At 38.7% G+C, this 18,647-nt stretch overlaps 1 protein-coding gene across 4 annotated transcripts in view; it reads right to left on the bottom strand.

Annotated features, from left to right (window-relative positions):
• Positions 1 to 18,647, bottom strand: part of LOC126237047 (ATP-binding cassette sub-family A member 7-like) — a 607,922-nt gene that overhangs the window by 205,611 nt on the left and 383,664 nt on the right. For all 4 annotated transcript variants that reach the window (XR_007545025.1, XR_007545024.1, XR_007545023.1 and 1 more), the window contains exon 33: positions 13,484 to 13,652. Coding sequence is in view for 1 of the 4 variants with exons in the window: in XM_049946811.1 (XP_049802768.1) it covers positions 13,484 to 13,652 (169 nt within the window). In the remaining 3 variants the exon portion in view is untranslated. The remainder of the gene's footprint in view (positions 1 to 13,483; positions 13,653 to 18,647) is intronic.

The raw sequence follows: 18,647 nt of genomic DNA, 5'->3' as shown, positions 1-18,647 counted from the left end.
CAGTGTATTCCCAAATTTTATCCAATTATTAACATTTTATGGGTGTGATCAAAGTTAGCTTCCATTTGGAACTGTTTAAAATTAATTTGATTGAGGTATCAATCTGGTTTAGAATTTTAGTGCACCTATAATGGCACACTAATATACTTAATTGAATTAATATGTAAAAAGCTGTAAGAGGGACTGGTGATAGCACGAGTCATTAAGTGATGTACAGATGTGGATTTTATGTGGAGCAGTGAGCCGAGGGCCTAATATAAGGAAAGAAGGTAGGAAAGTAGATTAGGTTTAATGTCCCATCAAAATTAAGGTCATTAGAGATTAAGCACAGCTTGGATTGTGTCAAGGATGGGGAAGGAAATCCGATGTGGCCTTTCAAAGGAAACATCCAAGCACTTGCCTGGAGTGATTTTAGGGAAATTATGGAAAAAATAAATCTGAATGGCTGGATGTGTGTTTGAACTGTCATCTTCCCAAATGCAAATAATGTGTGCTAACCACTATGCCACCTTGCTCGGTAAGACTTAAAAGAGTGCAGGCCATCTTTCTCTTCTGCACTGTTCAAGACTGTACTGGAGTAACAAGACCTTTGATTGTCTGAGTAGTGGTCCAGTTGTACGCTTTTAGGTGATTGCGATACTCTGATATGTGTTGCGTAGGGATTTTGTAGCAGTTAGGACTGATTTGTTTCTACCAGTTGTTCAACAGAACTTGCATTTTTGCATATGAAGCCAAGTTGGGCTCTTGAATTAGTTGCGCTGAGTGATTTTTAACTCACTTTGCCAGTGGGGACTTAAATTATTTTTTGTTATTGACCAACACTTACAATTAATACTTCATGTAATGATTAGAATACCATTTATTAGTCTTAGTGTGGAGTCTGACTTAGACTAATTTTAGCCTTGAACACTGCTTGACTTTTTCAGCTATTATTATTTTATTTATATAGTGCATTTTCTAATCACTGTATTAGGGGCTCGAACTAACTTCGTTTCACTTAATTACATAGTATCACCCACAACTCCCTCCCATGAACCATGGACCTTGCCGTTGGTGGGGAGGCTTGCGTGCCTCAGCGATACAGATGGCCATACCATAGGTGCAACTACAATGGAGGGGTATCTGTTGAGAGGCGAGACAAACGTGTGGTTCCTGCAGAGGGGCAGCAGCCTTTTCAGTAGTTGCAGGGGCAAGTCTGGATGATTGACTGATCTGGCCTTGTAACACTAACCAAAGCGGCCTTGCTGTGCTGGTACTGCGAAGGCTGAAAGCATGGGGAAACTACAGACGTAATTTTTTCCCGAGGGCTTGCAGCTTTACTGTATGGTTAAATGATGATGGCGTCCTCCTGGGTAAAATATTCCGGAGGTAAAATAGTCCCCCATTTGGGTCTCCGGGCGGGGACTACTCAAGAGGATGTTGTTATCAGGAGAAAGAAAACTGGCGTTCTACGGATCGGAGCATGGAATGTCAGATCCCTTAATTAGTGAAGTTCGGTGGCATGAGGAACAAGACTTTTAGTCGGGTGAATACAGGGTTATAAATACAAAATCAAATAGGGGTAATGCAGGAGTAGGTTTAATAATGAATAAAAAAAAATAGTGTGGGTAAGCTACTACAAACAGCATAGTGAACACATTATTGCCTACTACAGTAGTACAAGTTTATATGCTAACTAGCTCTGCAGATGATGAAGAAATTGATAAAATGTATGATGAGATAAAAGAAATTATTCAGATAGTGAAGGGAGACGAAAATTTAATAGTCATGGGTGACTGGAATTCAAGAGTAGGAAAAGGGAGAGAAGGAAACATAGTAGGTAAATATGGATTGGGGGTAAGAAATGAAAGAGGCAGCCGTCTGGTAGAATTTTGCACAGAGCATAACTTAATCATAACTAACACTTGGTTCAAGAATCATAAAAGAAGGTTGTGTACATGGAAGAATCCTGGAGATACTAGAAGGTATCAGATAGATCAGGCTCATCCAAGAATTGCGCCCGGCGGGTGCGCCCGCGCCCCACGGGCACCAGGCAGTGTAGTTCAGCGCTCCGTCCGCGACCATGTGTCGCTAGTGTCGGCATAGGAGCGAGAGAGAGAGAGAGAGAGAGAGAGAGCTGCAGAGCGAGTGAGACCGCACACCACTGCTCTGCGGTGGACTGTCCCGCAGTCAAATCCAACGCAAACAAAATAACAGAGGAAGCGCACCTCTGTAAAGAGCCGATGAGTGGTAAAACAAGCAAACCATTTACCATTTATGTAACAACTAGTATTTGCGTGGCAGGATTACTACGCAAAGCTTTAGACAACAATATCCACAACAAGAATCGAAGAACATCGTAGTTGTTTTCTGACCCACAGGTTCATTCTATTAGTACTGCACATGCACACTCGTCATATGTACAATAGGCGTCTTCTGAAAAATATACCAGTTTCTTAAATGAACTAGAGTCATAAATATTCTAATTTAGAAATAACTTTATGTAAGGGATATAGTGTCTCAATCTTACTGTTAGCAGTTACAAGTAAATATTTTTTATTATACTTCGGGCTACATCTCTTTGTACCCCTTTTCAGAGTTTAGAAATCAGATTCTTAGTTTGCTGTTTTGTACGTAATAATTTTAACCGACCAAGTTTGAAAACTTATTAAAAATAGAATTAAGGTTATAAATATCTGTAATTCTTACAGTCAACATTGTTAAAGAAGACAATTAACATTTTACACTTTTTTTCTTTTTCAAGGAAGCGGTTTTGTCTATGTTTGGTACAATATTCCCTGAGACTGATAACCTCAAACAATTAGTCAAATTTTTATCGCCAAGTAATGAACGGTTCTTAGTTTTAGCAAGCTTTAAAAGAGAGAAGAAGCGCTCACAGATATACGTGGAACCAAACATTGAGAGAACTTAGGCCGCGTGCTTGTGCAAAACAGGATATTTCTCTCATGGAAGACAGCTGTAAAAGTCATCCAAAGTTTTACACATGAGAAAGCGGTCCTTCGGGTGGATATCGCACTGAAGGTCAATCAGCTCTAGTTGAAGCACTTGTGAGACGTCCTATGCCGAAGGGAAAGCGGGTGAACAAATATATCTAAGGCCGATTGAAGCTCACTTATTTCCAAAAATCTGTTTTCAAACCGGTCTTGTAATTCACAAATGATTGCAACATAATCTGAAAAATCCACATCTTCTTTAACGCTGTCTAGTGTAGGAAAGTGTCCACAATTCTTCTTGTGAAACTGTTTTTCCCACTGTTTTTTTGAAACACTTGAATCGTCTGCACTAAATCAACGACATAGTGATTTTTGCATTGGAGTGAAATGTTCAAAGTATTTAAATGAACAGTAAGGTCACTCAAAAAAGCCAAATTCGCCACCCACTTAGGATCACAAAGTAATTCTTCTGGACATCCTTTCATTTCCAAAAAGGTATTTATTTCGCCCCTCAAGGAGAAAAACCAATGAAGCACCTTTCCTCTGCTCAGCCAGAAATTCTTTAAATTGGCGATGTGTGAGTCCATGCGAGCGAAGATAATTAATCGTTCGAAGAACTTTGTCCATGACATTTTTTTATGTTGACAATCTTCGCACAAAGTGCCTCCTGGTGTATCAGACAATGGACTGTCGCGAATAAGGAACAGCCGACTTCAGCCATTTTTGACCTCACATAACTCAGAAATCGAGTGCGTATCCCTCGTAGCGCAGGGGCTCCATCCCTTGTTATACTGCTCAGGCATTCCCATTTTAAACCCATTGACTCTAACACGTTTTCCACGGCTAGAAAAATATCCAAACCCGTGGTTGTGTCTTTTAATGGTATGAGATCGAGAAATTCTTAGGTGACATGCAGATTGTCGTTGACACCTCGAATGAATGTGACGAGATGAGATATGTCCGCAATGTCCGCGGACTCGTCAAGAGCGATAGAGAGTGAAATGATGTTTTCCACTCTCTCCATTAATTGCTGCTCCATATCTGAGACCGTATCTTTCACTCTGTGAGCAACAGTTTGAGGCGAAAGAGCTATTTTTTCAAATTTTTCCGTGAGGTCTGGTGGACAAATACAAGCCGCTGAGTCAACCAGGCAATCCTTAATGAGATTCCCAGCAGCAAAGGGTTTCCCTGCTTTCCCAATTCTCAGCGATCATTTGTAACTTGCGCACAAACATTGCCCACCTGTTTCCTGCTCGTACCACGCCAAAAAGGAACATACAAATAATTTTGTACAATCTTGTTTTTAAAACACTTTTATCACTTTAACAATTAATTGTTTCATTCATTGAAACTCAAATAAAAAACTAACAAAAAAGATTGGTTTTAGATGCGTTTTCCCCCCATTCCACTCAGAAGGACAGTGATGTGTAGTCGCAAAATAAATTTTTTTCTATTGCAATATTTGCGTACAGCGGCATGGCGAGGCTCGGCGGGCGGTCTGCACCGCCAGCTAAGCAACACGGCTCGGCCACTGCGACAACATACGAATTCACCTGGGGTGCTGGCTGTGGGGCGATCGCGTGCGCTAGCGCCCCAGGGGCACAGTTTGGGCGAGCCTGAGATAGATTATATAATGGTAAGACAGAGATTTAGGAACCAGGTTTTAAATTGTAAGACATTTCCAGAGGCAGATATGGATTCTGACCACAATCTATTGGTTATGAACTGTAGATTAAAACTGAAGAAACTGCAAAAAGGTGGGAATTTAAGGAGATGGGACCTGGATAAACTGAAAGAACGAGAGGTTGTACAGAGTTTCAGGGAGAGCATAAGGGAACAATTGACAGGAACAGGGGAAAGAAATACATTAGAAGAAGAATGGGTAGCTCTGAGGGATGAAGTAGTGAAAGCAGCAGACGATCAAGTAGGTAAAAAGATGAGGGCTAATAGAAATCCTTGGGTAAAAGAAGAAATACTGAAGCAGGCAAAAGGAATACAAACGTTTCAAAAATGAGATCAACAGGAAGTGCAAAATGGCTAAGCAGGGATGGCTAGATGACAAATGTAAGGATGTAGAGGCTTATCTCACTAGGGGTAAGATAGATACTGCCTACAGGAAAATTAAAGAGACCTTTGGAGAGAAGAGAACCATCTGTATGAATATCAAGAGCACAAATGAAAAACCAGTTCTAAGCAAAGAAGGGAAAGCAGAAAGGTGGAAGGAGTATATAGAGGGTCTATGCAAGGGGGATGTACTGGAGGGCAATATTATGGAAATGGAAGAGAATGCAGATGAAGATAAAATGGGAGATATGATAATGCTTGACAAGTTTGACAGAGCACTGAAAGACCTGAGTCGAAACAAGGCTCCGGGAGTAGACAACATTCCATTAGAACTACTGACGGCCTTGGGAGAGCCAGTCTTGACAGAACTCTACCATCTGGTGAGCAAGATGTATGAGACAGGTGAAACACCCTCAGACTTCAAGAAGAATATAATAATTCCAATCCCAAGGGAAGCATGTTCTAGTACCTTCCGCCGCGGAAGTCGAACACGCGGCAGAACAAATGGACGTGTTCAGCCCATAGAGGGCTCCGCCTCCGTGGGGGCTATTCCGCACAGCAGCTCTCATGCAGCGAGGGCGCCACCGCTAAGCCATGTGCAGACAGCGGCCAATAGCCGCTCCCTCCGGTTTCGTATATAGGGACCCGCTCTGCACTTGTCCAGCCAGTCTGGTACTCGCTCTGGATTTCGTTTCTATCTTGGCGGTACTGCGTTCTGGTCGTTGCGCGTTGTTGACATTTGCCTGGCTCTGGTTCCAAGTGGATTTATGTTTGGTGTTTGGTGTTGTGGTTTCCACAAGCCTCCATTGTTTCTCTCTTCCTTGTTGTGTCGCTCATAGTCGGTCGTGGTCGGTTGTTGTCAGTTGTCGTTGGTCTGTCGTCCGACTCGTCCTGTGTTTACCCGGTGGTGCATGCTCCACCGCCGGCGGCTTCCCCACCTGGCGGCTCCGGTCCGCAGCCCAAGGCGTTCCTGCTGTTGGTTATGGTTACTACACATGTGTTGACAGATGTGAAAGTTACCAAACTATCAGTTTAATAAGCCGTGGCTGCAAAATACTAACGCGAATTCTTTACAGTCAAATGGAAAAACTGGTAGAAGCCGACCTCGGGGAAGATCAGTTTGGATTCTGTAGAAATGATGGAACATGTGAGGCAATACTGACCTTATGACTTTATCTTAGAAGAAAGATAAGGAAAGGCAAACCTACATTTCTAGCATTTGTAGACTTAGAGAAAGCTTTTGGCTATGTTGACTGGAATACTCTCTTTCAAATTCTAAAGGTGGCAGAGCTAAAATACAGGGAGCAAAAGGCTATTTACAATTTGTACAGAAACCAGATGGCAGTTATAAGAGTCGAGGGACATGAAAGGGAAGCAGTGGTTGGGAAGGGAGTAAGACAGGGTTGTAACCTCTCCCCGATGTTATTCAATCTGTATATTGAGCAAGCAGTAAAGGAAACAAAAGAAAAATTTGGAGTAGGAATTAAAATCCATGGAGAAGAAATAAAAACTTTGAGGTTCGCCATGACATTGTAATTCTGTCAGAGACAGCAAAGGGCTTGGAAGAGCAGTTGAACGGAATGGATAGTGTCTTGAAGGGAGGGTATAAGATGAACATCAACAAAAGCAAAACAAGGATAATGGAATGTAGTCGAATTAAGTCGGGTGATGCGGAGGGAATTAGATTAGGGAATGAGACACTTAAAGTAGTAAAGGAGTTTTGCTATTTGGGGAGCAAAATAACTGATGATGGTCAAAGTAGAGAGGATATAAAATGTAGACTGGCAATGGTAAGGGAAGCATTTCTGAAGAAGAGAAATTTGTTAACATCGAGTATAGAGTTAAGTGTCAGGAAGTTGTTTCTGAAAGTATTTGTATGGAGTGTAGCCATGTATGGAAGTGAAACATGGACGATAAGTAGTTTAGACAAGAAGAGAGTAGAAGCTTTCAAAATATGGTGCTACAGAAGAATGCTGAAGATTAGATGGGTAGATCACAAAACTAATGAGGAGGTATTGAATAGAATTGGAGAGAAGAGTAGTTTGTGGCACAACTTGACTAGAAGAAGGGATCAGTTGGTAGGACATGTTCTGAGGCATCAAGGGATCACAAATTTAGCATTGGAGGGCAGCGTGGAGGGTAAAAATCGTAGAGGGAGACCAAGAGATGAATACACCGAGCAGATTCAGAAGGATGTAGGTTGCAGTAGGTACTGGGAGATGAAGAAGCTTGCACAGGATAGAGTAGCATGGAGAGCTGCATCAAACCAGTCTCAGGACTGAAGACCACAACAACAACAACAACAACAACAACAATCACCAGCAAACAAGTTTAGTATGTCTTTATGAACAATTAACTTTATTTGTTAAACTTAATCAGTTGTAGGTGGGATATATTATTTAGGCTTGCTGCACATATGATCATTGTAATGTTAGTCTGTTGCTAATGAGCATCAGAGACAACTTTATTATTTTTATTTCTTAATTTGAAGTGATAATAACTGGAGAGAACAATCATCCCCACATTAGACAAGGAGCCACACATCGATTTTACTGTTAGTGTCACAAGTTTTGGAAGGGGCACATCCCTGGAGGACCTCAAGAGTGTGATGAGTAGTATGTTAAACATCAAGAATCTTACAGAGACACAACAACTGATGACCTTTTGAGAGCTTTCAATAAGAACAGAAGTGTAAAATGGCATAAAACAACAGCAGGACTCAACTTTACACATTCTAATCAGAAAGCTGGCACCTTATAAGAAAACTCTTCACAGATCCAAGGATGTCAAACACAGTAACATGTGTGAATGCCAATGTTGTTGGAACCAGAGTAATGGGGATTTTGAAAACTCACCACGAACACACACTGTGAAAAATTAATTGTACATATACAGGTCTCATCTAAAACCACATCCAGACTACTCACATGACTTCTGCATTGAGGAATTTGATATAACCTTGAATACACTAAAAGGTAAACAAAGCTGTTGGATTTTATGGCATATATGCACAGTTTCTTAAAGTCATCAGACCTAAAACAAAAATGTGGCTCTGACCTACTATAAGTTACTAGAAAGCATTATTCTAAATTGCATTCAATATGCCATTCGTAAAATCATCCCTGTTGAACAAGGTGGCATTAGGAAACATCGGAGCTGCTGTGCTCAGGTTTTAATATTGAGAAGCTGGATTTTGATGAGGTCTTAAATCAGCAGCAGTTTTTATGGCTCTTACGACAGATTATGACACAGGGAAGGTTGATGCTGAAGATTACTGAAATCACCCCCTGTCAAAAGCTGGCATTTCTAGTGAGCAACATGCTCTTTGCCATGTATTTTACAGTGTTCCTGAATGGATAAGCTAGCAGATGGAAGACTAAGTAATGGCGTACCTCAGTGATCAGTTCTGGTCCCATTCTGTTTAACCCATATATCCATGACAGGCCAAGACAGACTCTGTGAAAATCCAGTGCAGGTTACTTGCATAAGTCTTCCATAGTTCAGATCTTATACACTGTAAGCCTGTGCTGCCAATGAGCTGACAAAATAGAGTATTAGTTCCATAATAGAGACTTCAGCCTAACCCAAATAATAAGAGGTTATTGTGCTATAAAGAAGTTCAAAGGAAACTGCATGTGACTTTTGACAAAATCAAAGTACTTCATAATTAGAATCCAATATATCTAGGAATCACATTGGATTGGTCCCTGACATTCAAACAAAAGTGCACCAAGCTATCTAGGAAACTTGGCTCAACTGTAAATCTACTTAGCAGGATTGCCCGAAGCAGTTGGGGTGTGGATGCCAATGCCGATGCTTTATGCTTTGTTGCACTCACTCTTGTATAGTCTGCTGGTGAATATTTCGCACCCATTTAGGAAAGCAGTGCCCATACAACAAATGTTGATGTGCAGCTTAATGAAGTCATGAGAATTAGCACTGTTGTTTTTAGATCTACTCCTCTTCAGTAGTTACCTGCCCTAGCTAATATCACTCTGCAAGATCAGAGGAGGAAAGCAGCTAAGGTAAAACTGTTCAAGAAGGCCACTTCCCATGAGAACTCTCCCTTGTATGATCCCCTACAAGATCCATCAACAACTTATCTGAACTCACAAATTATTAATTAAATATCAGTTCTTTCAACATGACCTCCAAGTGGAGCAATGCTGGGACAAACATCCACTCAGTAATGCCCACCTGGTACAAGATCCAACAAGGAAGCTTGAGAGATTCCAACTACCACACCAAACCTGATCGAAGCTGAACTGCATTAGGATTGGCCAAGGGAGATGTTTCACTTTGAAGGAGTGGACTTTACACCCATAGCTGACAGCAACTGTAAAGTGGAGGTGCAAACAGTAGATTTGATTGTTAAGGAGTGCCTACTTCGAGCATTTGATGAGGACCCGAGGATTCTACACCAAGTGACTCCAAATGCTCTGGACTGGCCAAATTTGGAAATTTCCATTTGTGTGTGTGTGTGTGTGTGTGTGTGTGTGTGTGTGTGTGTGTGTGTGTGTGTGTGTGTGTGTGTGTGTGTACAGAAATGCCCCGGAACTTTGAAGAACGTCTCATCTTACAACTTGCTCCTTTGATATATACTTCCAGCATTTTTTGTGGTGGTTAAAACTTCTTGTATTCTCTCTGAGAAATATGCTCCAAACCACTCATTGACTTTTCATAAAGTACCATATTATAGCAGTTTTCAAGATGTGGCTGTAAAATAACAGGACTATTGCTGTAAAGCACTTTATTTCAAAAACACACACATTTATTTCTTGTCACTCTCCATATACTCCCCCACTCTATCCCTGAAATGCTCCACACAAATTTTCCATTGATGGAAACAGTGCTGGAGGTCTGTCTTCGTGAGCGCCTTGATAACATGTGCCAAATTTTCTTTCACTGCTTCAACTGACTGAGATCTTGTCCAGCTATTTTTGATCTTAGTGTTGTTTGACACTTCCAGTGCAGAGAGTGGCAAATAATTTCTGGATCATGAGCGAAAAACCAAGACTCATCATGTTGTTATTCTTTTCAAGAAATTATTGTCTTTTCAATGGTATTCAAAGTGTGAGTACAGACATTTTCAAGAGCTTTATTTTATTTGATTGCGATAATGTCCGGCATACATTACATAATTCATATTACAATATGATAACAGCATATTATTCAGGTTTTATTACCTGATGATAACAATTTTACATTTCGCTTAACATGGTACTGTGAATACTTTAATGAACCTGCTGATAATCAGATGACTGAGTCTGGTTGTATCAATAAAATATTTTACCAGCAGCTCAAGGTGGCAATATGACATTTTTCAAACATAGAAAAGTTGTGGGGCACTGACTCGAGAAAGTATATCTTCTATAGATCATTCTCTGAGACGAGACAGCAGAGGTAAATAGTCTGAATCACATGCTAGTGACGTCACATTAGCAGCTGCTGCCAGGGGTAGACACAAGTGTGCAATTCTTTCAGCACAGGATATTGTCGCCTTGTGACCTACTATTAAATGTGTCAGTGAAATAGTGTAAGTCAGTGAAATTGTGTAAGTGGAATTTGTGTGTAAGGAAAATGTAAGTGTTATTATTTTTGTTTAACACAGGTTTTTTGTTTGTGTGCTTTGTCTTCTACTTCTTTTCTGATATTATCTTTTGCTGTTTCCTCCAGTGTTTAACATCAAAATTTTAAGTTCTACCAAAACTGCAAAACATAATGGCATTCTCAGTCCACCTGAGAAATGAGTGAAGGAATCATCATTAAGCAATTCAGAGAAGAAAACGATCCAGCATTTGCACAAGGTAGAATGAGAAAACATAGTTCCCTACAATCATAATATCAGTTAGTCACTATTGGAATGCCAACTCATACAAATAACTGGGAGTAACACTTTGTAGGGATATGAAATGGAATGATCACACAGGCTCAGTTGTGGGTAATGCAGGTGGTAGACTTTGGTGTTTTGGTAAATACTGGGGAAGCACACTCAATCTACAAAGGAGATTGCTTACAAATCACTTGTGTGACTAGTTCTAGAATACTGCTCAAGTGTGTGGGACTTGTGCCAATTAGGACTAACAGGGGATACTGAATGTATACAGATAGAACAGCATGAATGGTCACAGGTTTGCTTGATCCATGGGAAAGTGTCACATAGATACTGCAGAAACTGAACTGGCAGACTCTTGAAGACAGATGTAAACTATTCTGAGAAAGTCTACTAACAAAGTTTCAAGAACCAGCTTTATATGATGACTCTAGGAATATACTACAACTCCCAACACATTGCTCACATAGGAATCGAGAGGATAAGATTAGAATAATTACAGCATATAGAAGAACTCAAACAATCATTCTTCCTGAATTTCATATGTGAATGGTATCGTAAGAAATCCTAATAACATGTACAATGGGACTTATCTTCTGCCATGTACTTCACAGTGGTTTGCAGAGCGTAGATGTAGAAATGTGATTTACATCCAACAACAATAACAACAACAATAACTTGCTAAAACTTACATTCCACAGGGGTCAGTGGCTCATGTCGACACGAAGTGCTTCGAAAACATAAAGTTCATCTCATCTTGAAATCACCACAGAATGACAGGCCACAAAAAAAGGGTTGACAATTTTGAGAGAAATGCCATAAGGGGAAAAGTGCACCAGATTTTCTTTCACAATCAGCTGCCTACCACTGATAAAGTCCTTGCTTCTGTTAACGAAGATCCTGATCGGCCGGACTTCAGAAGCAGAGCATTTCACTCTTTACTGAAGGAGATAAATTTCAGGTATATTAATAAAGGGTGCAAAAGTGTGCTAATTGACAAAGAAGAGATCAGTCTATGGAGAAGACATTATTTAAGGACAATAAAATCAGCACACTGGGAGGTAGGAAAATTTATCACTTGGACAAAACCTGGCTAAATGTAGACCATATGTGGAATAAAATCTGGATAGATGATTCAGTATCTTCAGCTAAGGAAGACTTTCTGTGTAGGTTGTCTACAGGAAACAAAAGTGTCAGCTGGGAAAGGAAAATGACTAATAACAACAAGTATTGGTAATGAAACAGATTTTGCTGATGAGTGTTTGTGGACTTTTGAGTCAAAGAAGATTGGTGTCTATCATGAAGAAATGAATACCAAGTTTTCGAATCTTGGTTTTCCAAAGTTCTTCCTCACTTTGAGGATTATTGTGTTATTGTACATGATAATGCACCATACCAGACCTACAAACCAGGAAAAAATCCAAACACAGGCTCCAGTAAACAGACTATCACAGACTGGCTTTCATGGAAAGAAAATTCCATTTGAAAATGATATGTTGAAGCAAGATCCGCTGGCTACTGCCAAGGAAAATAAACCAGCTTATAATGTGTATGCTGTAGACGCTATCGCTGATGATGTAATTGGTACTATTGTTTTGGTTCTGAAATTATTATTATTATTATTATTTTATCTTTTTTTCCAGATTCACCAATATTCTCTCTGCAACCACTAAAGCATAGACTATTTGTGTGAAATGTACACACTATTTAGTTCACATTTTAAAAATGTCTGATTATTTTGGAAAACTGATTGCTGGCACATAGTACTTCTGCATTCACATGATTGTCTCCCAACATCATGGTGACATGGAATATTCACAATTAGAACGTCAGTATGTGTAAGGCTTTTCAGACACTGTTCAGGATTGTGTGTAGTACTGGTAGTTTCATTTTTGTACACATCGCTTGAGCCTCCAAGAAGTGTGACACAGTCTACATCAGCAGATTTTTAACCTTTTTAGATGCAATTATTTTCTTTATTTCAGCAAATGCGGCTTCCAGTTTCGCTATACCATATAATAAAATGGATGAAATGAAATGATCATGTGTCATTTATTGGCCATGATATCCCCTTTGGGATTCGGTCGCAGTATTGCAAGTCTTTTCATTTGACACCACTTCGGCAACTTGCGTGTCGATGATGTAAATGATAATGAAGGACACACAACACCCAGTCCTCTGCCAGGAATCGAACCCGGGCCCCCTTGTGTGGTAGGTGGTAACGCTACTGCTGCGCTACAGACGCGGACATAAAATGGATAATAAATGTCTTTAAATAACTGTAACACACAGTGTTGTGGCATGGTGAGAATAGAATATAATATGTACTACAATGGTGATTTTTTTAGCTTATGTTATTTGCCATTTAACAATACTTTGGAAGAAACAGATTACACAAAGGTAAGATTTTATTTTGCTGCCAATATGTACCTACAGCAGTAAACAGAAAATATATCTTGACACAGTAAGCACATTCTTCTGTTTTAAAAAATAACTACAACACCTAAACTTCCAATTCTGTTTAGTGTAATGCACACAAAACCCAATAAGTATCATACAATTTATCAGCTAAGGTTGATACATATGACACATGTGAAAAACTTGGCGCAAAATGTGAAACATTATAAAAGAATGTAAAAAACAGAAACATTACCTTTATTATTTCTTGTGTTTTCATAGTATCATCAGTATTATGCCCTCCATTTGTAATGCTGTTGTTTTCGTATATGATCTTGTTGAATGTATTATTTGTAAATGAAAGTCCATCAGCAAACTTGTAGTTACGGACAACATCAGAAATTCCAAATGTGAAACCTCCATACCTAAAAAGATGGGGTTGTTTATTATGTGAGTTTTATAGTAATACAGCCCTGAAGAAGCTGTCACAAAGCCAAAATGCTAAGGCAGCATACATTTTAAAAAATTTCAAACAGACTCAACAGTCACAAACCAGAATGCTGCTGAACAAACAGTTAATGCTCGTGAGAAAATTAAGAACTCCAGTAGAAAGACATTATGTCTCAAAAAATGTTTTAGGAACACCAATTATAGGAATGAAATTTTTTCTTTAATTTCATACGAATCTTTACAAAATTTTCCCAAATTTATTTATATACTTGGGAAAAAATCTGGAAGAATTACACTGTTGACAGTAAACATCAGGCTGCTGAAGACTAAGCAGTAGAACGTGCATGTCCTACAAAATAATAACATAAAAATTTTAACACAGTTATGGGTTCTATGAGGCACAGAAACACACAACACACACACACAGTGCGCTTGCATATCTCTTGCTTACACTGTCCATTAGGTAAACTTGACAGCACAAAAAATGGCGGAGCTAAAATTTGGACTAACCATCACATTAAACCAGTGCCGATTACATTATAAACATACAGAACACTTCTGATAGTGAATTCAATTGAAAGATTAACACTGCCTTGATGTTTTCAATACAGACACATGAAAAAACAACACCATGTCATTTTGCAGAGTTACAGACCCAGGAAGAGAGGTGGAACCAAAGCTGAATAGCACTAAAAGTACTCCATGCTGCAGTTGTTACTACAATATCTTTGTAGTTTGGTAAAATAGCTGACAGGCTGGAAGGCGACCTTCCAATACAGAGTTCAGTTCAAATCTCACTTTACTTAGTTACTATTTTAATTTGTAGGATATATGAAACTAAGGGAATGAACAGTTCACCTTTCTTTGTGAGAAACTTTTGGCACAGCATGCGGTGTCTTTGACATGTGATATCCAACCCACATGCCTCCAACTTCAATTACTATCTGTTGTATGTGAGGAAGGGAGTCTACATCTCCTAGGCAGAAAGGGTGGTGTATCAGATCTCATCACGGGGTCTTGGCTTATGGTCATGTCAGTTTTCTTCTACAGTCTGTTTAGTCAATGTCATACATTTTCTATGGGGTTGAATCTGGTGCAGGATGAGGTGAGTAGAGAAGAGAATTCTTATTCTGCCCTGCATATCACTCCTGCATCATTGCTAACATGCATACCAAAGTCTAATTCGTATTCACAAAGAGCTTTGCCACTACATGATACACAGAATGGTATGGTATATTGTTAATTTAATGATTTTGTGATGATAATATTTACTTAGTAAAAACTACAAATTGTCTGGTTGTTTATTTTTTCTTTTGTACTATTCGTGTTGTTGAGATCTGGTGAGCACTGAAGGCAGTTATTTGCACAGAACAGGATCATCGTGTTGCCAGATTCAATACTCACACGGTTGACAGTCATTCAGCAGAAGAAGCCTCAAGCTATACACACCTCTTGTGTCCATTATGATTTTACAATGAAAAGAAGTGAATTATAAGAAACGTATTGAACGTTGTGACAGGCTATCTACAGATTTTCAGAGGATCAAATTCATTACCTTTTCATGACTTTCCCATTACCTCTTTAATTACATTCATGTAACTCTCACTCTCAAAAATGTGCATGGTACAATGACAGAAACACTTTTTTACGAACCTGAAAGCTGAACAAATTGAAAGTCAAATGTAATAATTCCTATATCACTTAAACTGTATGTCAGCACGAATAATGTAAACATGTATCACTTGTAGTATACCATTCATCAAATACCACAGAAGCACTAAACTCACACATAGGATGGAGTATGACTGAATCACATCTGTTAAAATAGAAATTTTTTTAACACTGTAATGTAGTGAAAAGTTACAATTTTGCTTAAGACAATATAACAATTTTGAAGGAACAAAATTAAAGTCAAAATTAAACTTCACAGTACACGATTCAGTGTTTAACTTTCTTAGCTAAACTTGAAATTTTCCCATCGAAAACTTCAGTTTCTTCTTTTGCCTTTTCTTTCATCATTCTTTTTTTTATTTTTGAGCTATCTTATTTCTACAACAGTTCTTCTTTTAAAATTGGTCGCTTCATCAGATTTCTTCTTTGTTAAGGCTTCTACTCTCTTTGATGGAGCATTCTTTACAGCTATTATCATTGATTTTACAATGTCTACATTCAGTTGTTTTCCACTATTAAGAAAAAAATTTATTTTTTTCGAAGTTTTCAACTAAAACTTTTTTGTTGATAGGAAAGTCAATTGCAGCATTTCCATGAATAATGCATAACAGCTTCTGCGTGAACTTGATGAACTCATTGTTCACATTTTTTCAGTAAATTCATCAAAAAGTGATGAAGTTTGCTCTCTTTATAAGTGAATTGTTTCAGTTGTTTTTCAGAATAATCAAAAAATTTTAAATAACCTCTCTTCGCTACGTCTGCTATTGGTGGAGTCATATTTTTTTGACACAAATTCTTCCAATGCCATTGTCACTCGAAATTTTCTCAAAACAGATCTCTGCCAAAACATAAGCCACTTTCGACTATTGCTAACTTCGAAGAACTCTTCTCAGCAATTTTTAGATATAGACTTTGTAAAATACCTGTGCACTCATTTCTGAAAATAAGGATATTTTTTTTCCGTATAGTTCTTGTTAGCAGCAGTGGCACCAAATCCAGTATCTACATAACGACTTGTTTTATGATTACATGCTTTTGGTAACATCAATAACAAGTAATTTGCTGGAATTTGTCACCATTTCCAAAACAGTTTTTTTATGAATGGAGAAGTGATTCTATACATTAGATTAAACAAATCTTTGAACGAAAAGGGGAAGAGAGAGTCATTTGACTGATACATAGTTAAAAGCTCCTCAAATTTGATTGATAATGTTATAGGACACTCGACAGGTGCGACTTATAGTTGGCGAGTAGTACTAAAATGGTGTGGAAACGTTATGGCTGATGAGAAATTGATTTTACTCTGATAGTCCTTAACATCTTTACAACGAGGTTAAAATTACAACAGTTTTATATTAATTATTAAAAATCTGTAAAGAAATGTCTTCCCAAAAACATATACATATTAAAGAGATTTAAACAGAAGTGGAAGTGGACAGAGTTAAAGAAACAGCTGTTCTAAGTGACACTCTTCCAGCAATGCCCAAGATGGCAGCAAAGTCATGGGTGGAGCTATAATTTATGTGTCATTTCCACTAGGTGTATGCACCACATATAGACAACAAAGCCACACCTTCAAATTTCTCCATCTGCACCTGCCCATCAAGGCTGTAGTTGAAACCACAGTATTAGAGGCTTTGCTAATGGGGCTTGCACAGATAGACATACAAGTTCCCAACAGATAACAAAGACTTTTAACATATAAATTTTTTTATTACGTAGACTGCTGGATACACTTTTGGGGGTGGTACTAACTTGCTACTCCCTTCTGCAGCTGCACCTGACAGACACTTAATTCACGATCACCCACTCAATTACAGTTTCATTACTTTCATGACCATGTGACAAAGCAAACTAGGATCTTTTTACTTCCTCTCTTGTTTTGCCATCCGACTCCTTAAATTCTTTTTTTTTTCTTTTTTTTCCATTTTTGACTAATTATCATTAACATATGTGAGTATAATCTGCATCTTCATAAAAGGGAAAGGTTGGCCCACAGTCTTATGAAGTATAATACCAGATCTAATTTTCTGCTTAGTTTTGTGTATGTCATCAATTTCCTAATTTATTACGATTATTCCTATTTAATATCTTTTGTTATAGGGAGAAATCAGTAATTGTTTTTTAAATTCTATTGTTGACTTATAAACAAATATAAATTCTATAATAATTATAAAAATTTGGAGGAACAACTAATAGCATTCTTTAAGTGTTTATTTGGCTCTGTTCAAAAACATGTTAGCAAAGCCAGCCCTTAATTAATTCCAAAGTAATTGCCAGGTTTGTCAAAAGTATTGTTTGGATAGCTGTTGTTGTTGTTGTTGTGGTCTTCGGTCCTGAGACTGGTTTGATGCAGCTCTCCATGCTACTCTATCCAGTGCAAGCTTCTTCATCTCCCAGTACCTACTGCAACCTACATACTTCTGAATCTGCTTAGTGTATTCATCTCTTGGTCTCCCTCTACGATTTTTACCCTCCTCGCTGCCCTCCAATGCTAAATTTGTGATCCCTTGATGCCTCAAAACATGTCCTACCAACCGATCCCTGATTAAGTTATGCTCTGTGCAAAATTCTACAAGGCGGCTTCCTCTTTCATTTCTTCCCCCCAATCCATATTCACCTACTATGTTTCCTTCTCTCCCTTTTCCTACTGACGAATTCCAGTCACCCATGACTCTTAAATTTTCGTCTCCCTTCACTACCTGAATAATTTCTTTTATCTCGTCATACATTTCATCAATTTCTTCATCATCTGCAGAGCTAGTTGGCATATAAACTTGTACTACTGTACTAGGCATGGGCTTTGTGTTTATCTTGGCCACAATAATGCGTTCACTATGCTGTTTGTAGTAGCTAACCCGCACTCCGACTTTTTTTTTCATTATTAAACCTACTCTTGCATTACCTCTATTTGATTTTGTATTTATAACCCTGTAATCACCTGACCAAAAGTCTTGTTCCTCCTGCCACCGAACTTCACTAATTCCCACTATATCTAACTTTAACCTATCCATTTCCCTTTTTAAATTTTCTAACCTACCTGCCTGATTAAGGGATCTGAAATTCCACGCTCCGATCCGTAGAACGCCAGTTTTCTTTCTCCTGATAACGACGTCCTCTTGAGTAGTCCCCTCCCGGAGATCCAAATGGGGGACTATTTTACCTCCGGAATATTTTACCCAAGAGGACGCCATCATCAATTAATCATACAGTAAAGCTGCATGTCCTCGGGAAAAATTACGGCTGTAGTTTCCCCTTGCTTTCAGCCGTTCGCAGTACCAGCACAGCAAGGCCGTTTT

Source organism: Schistocerca nitens, chromosome 2 (assembly GCF_023898315.1).
Source record: "Schistocerca nitens isolate TAMUIC-IGC-003100 chromosome 2, iqSchNite1.1, whole genome shotgun sequence".
NCBI lineage: Eukaryota > Metazoa > Arthropoda > Insecta > Orthoptera > Acrididae > Schistocerca > Schistocerca nitens.
This window is presented reverse-complemented; position numbering and strand designations above follow the sequence as displayed.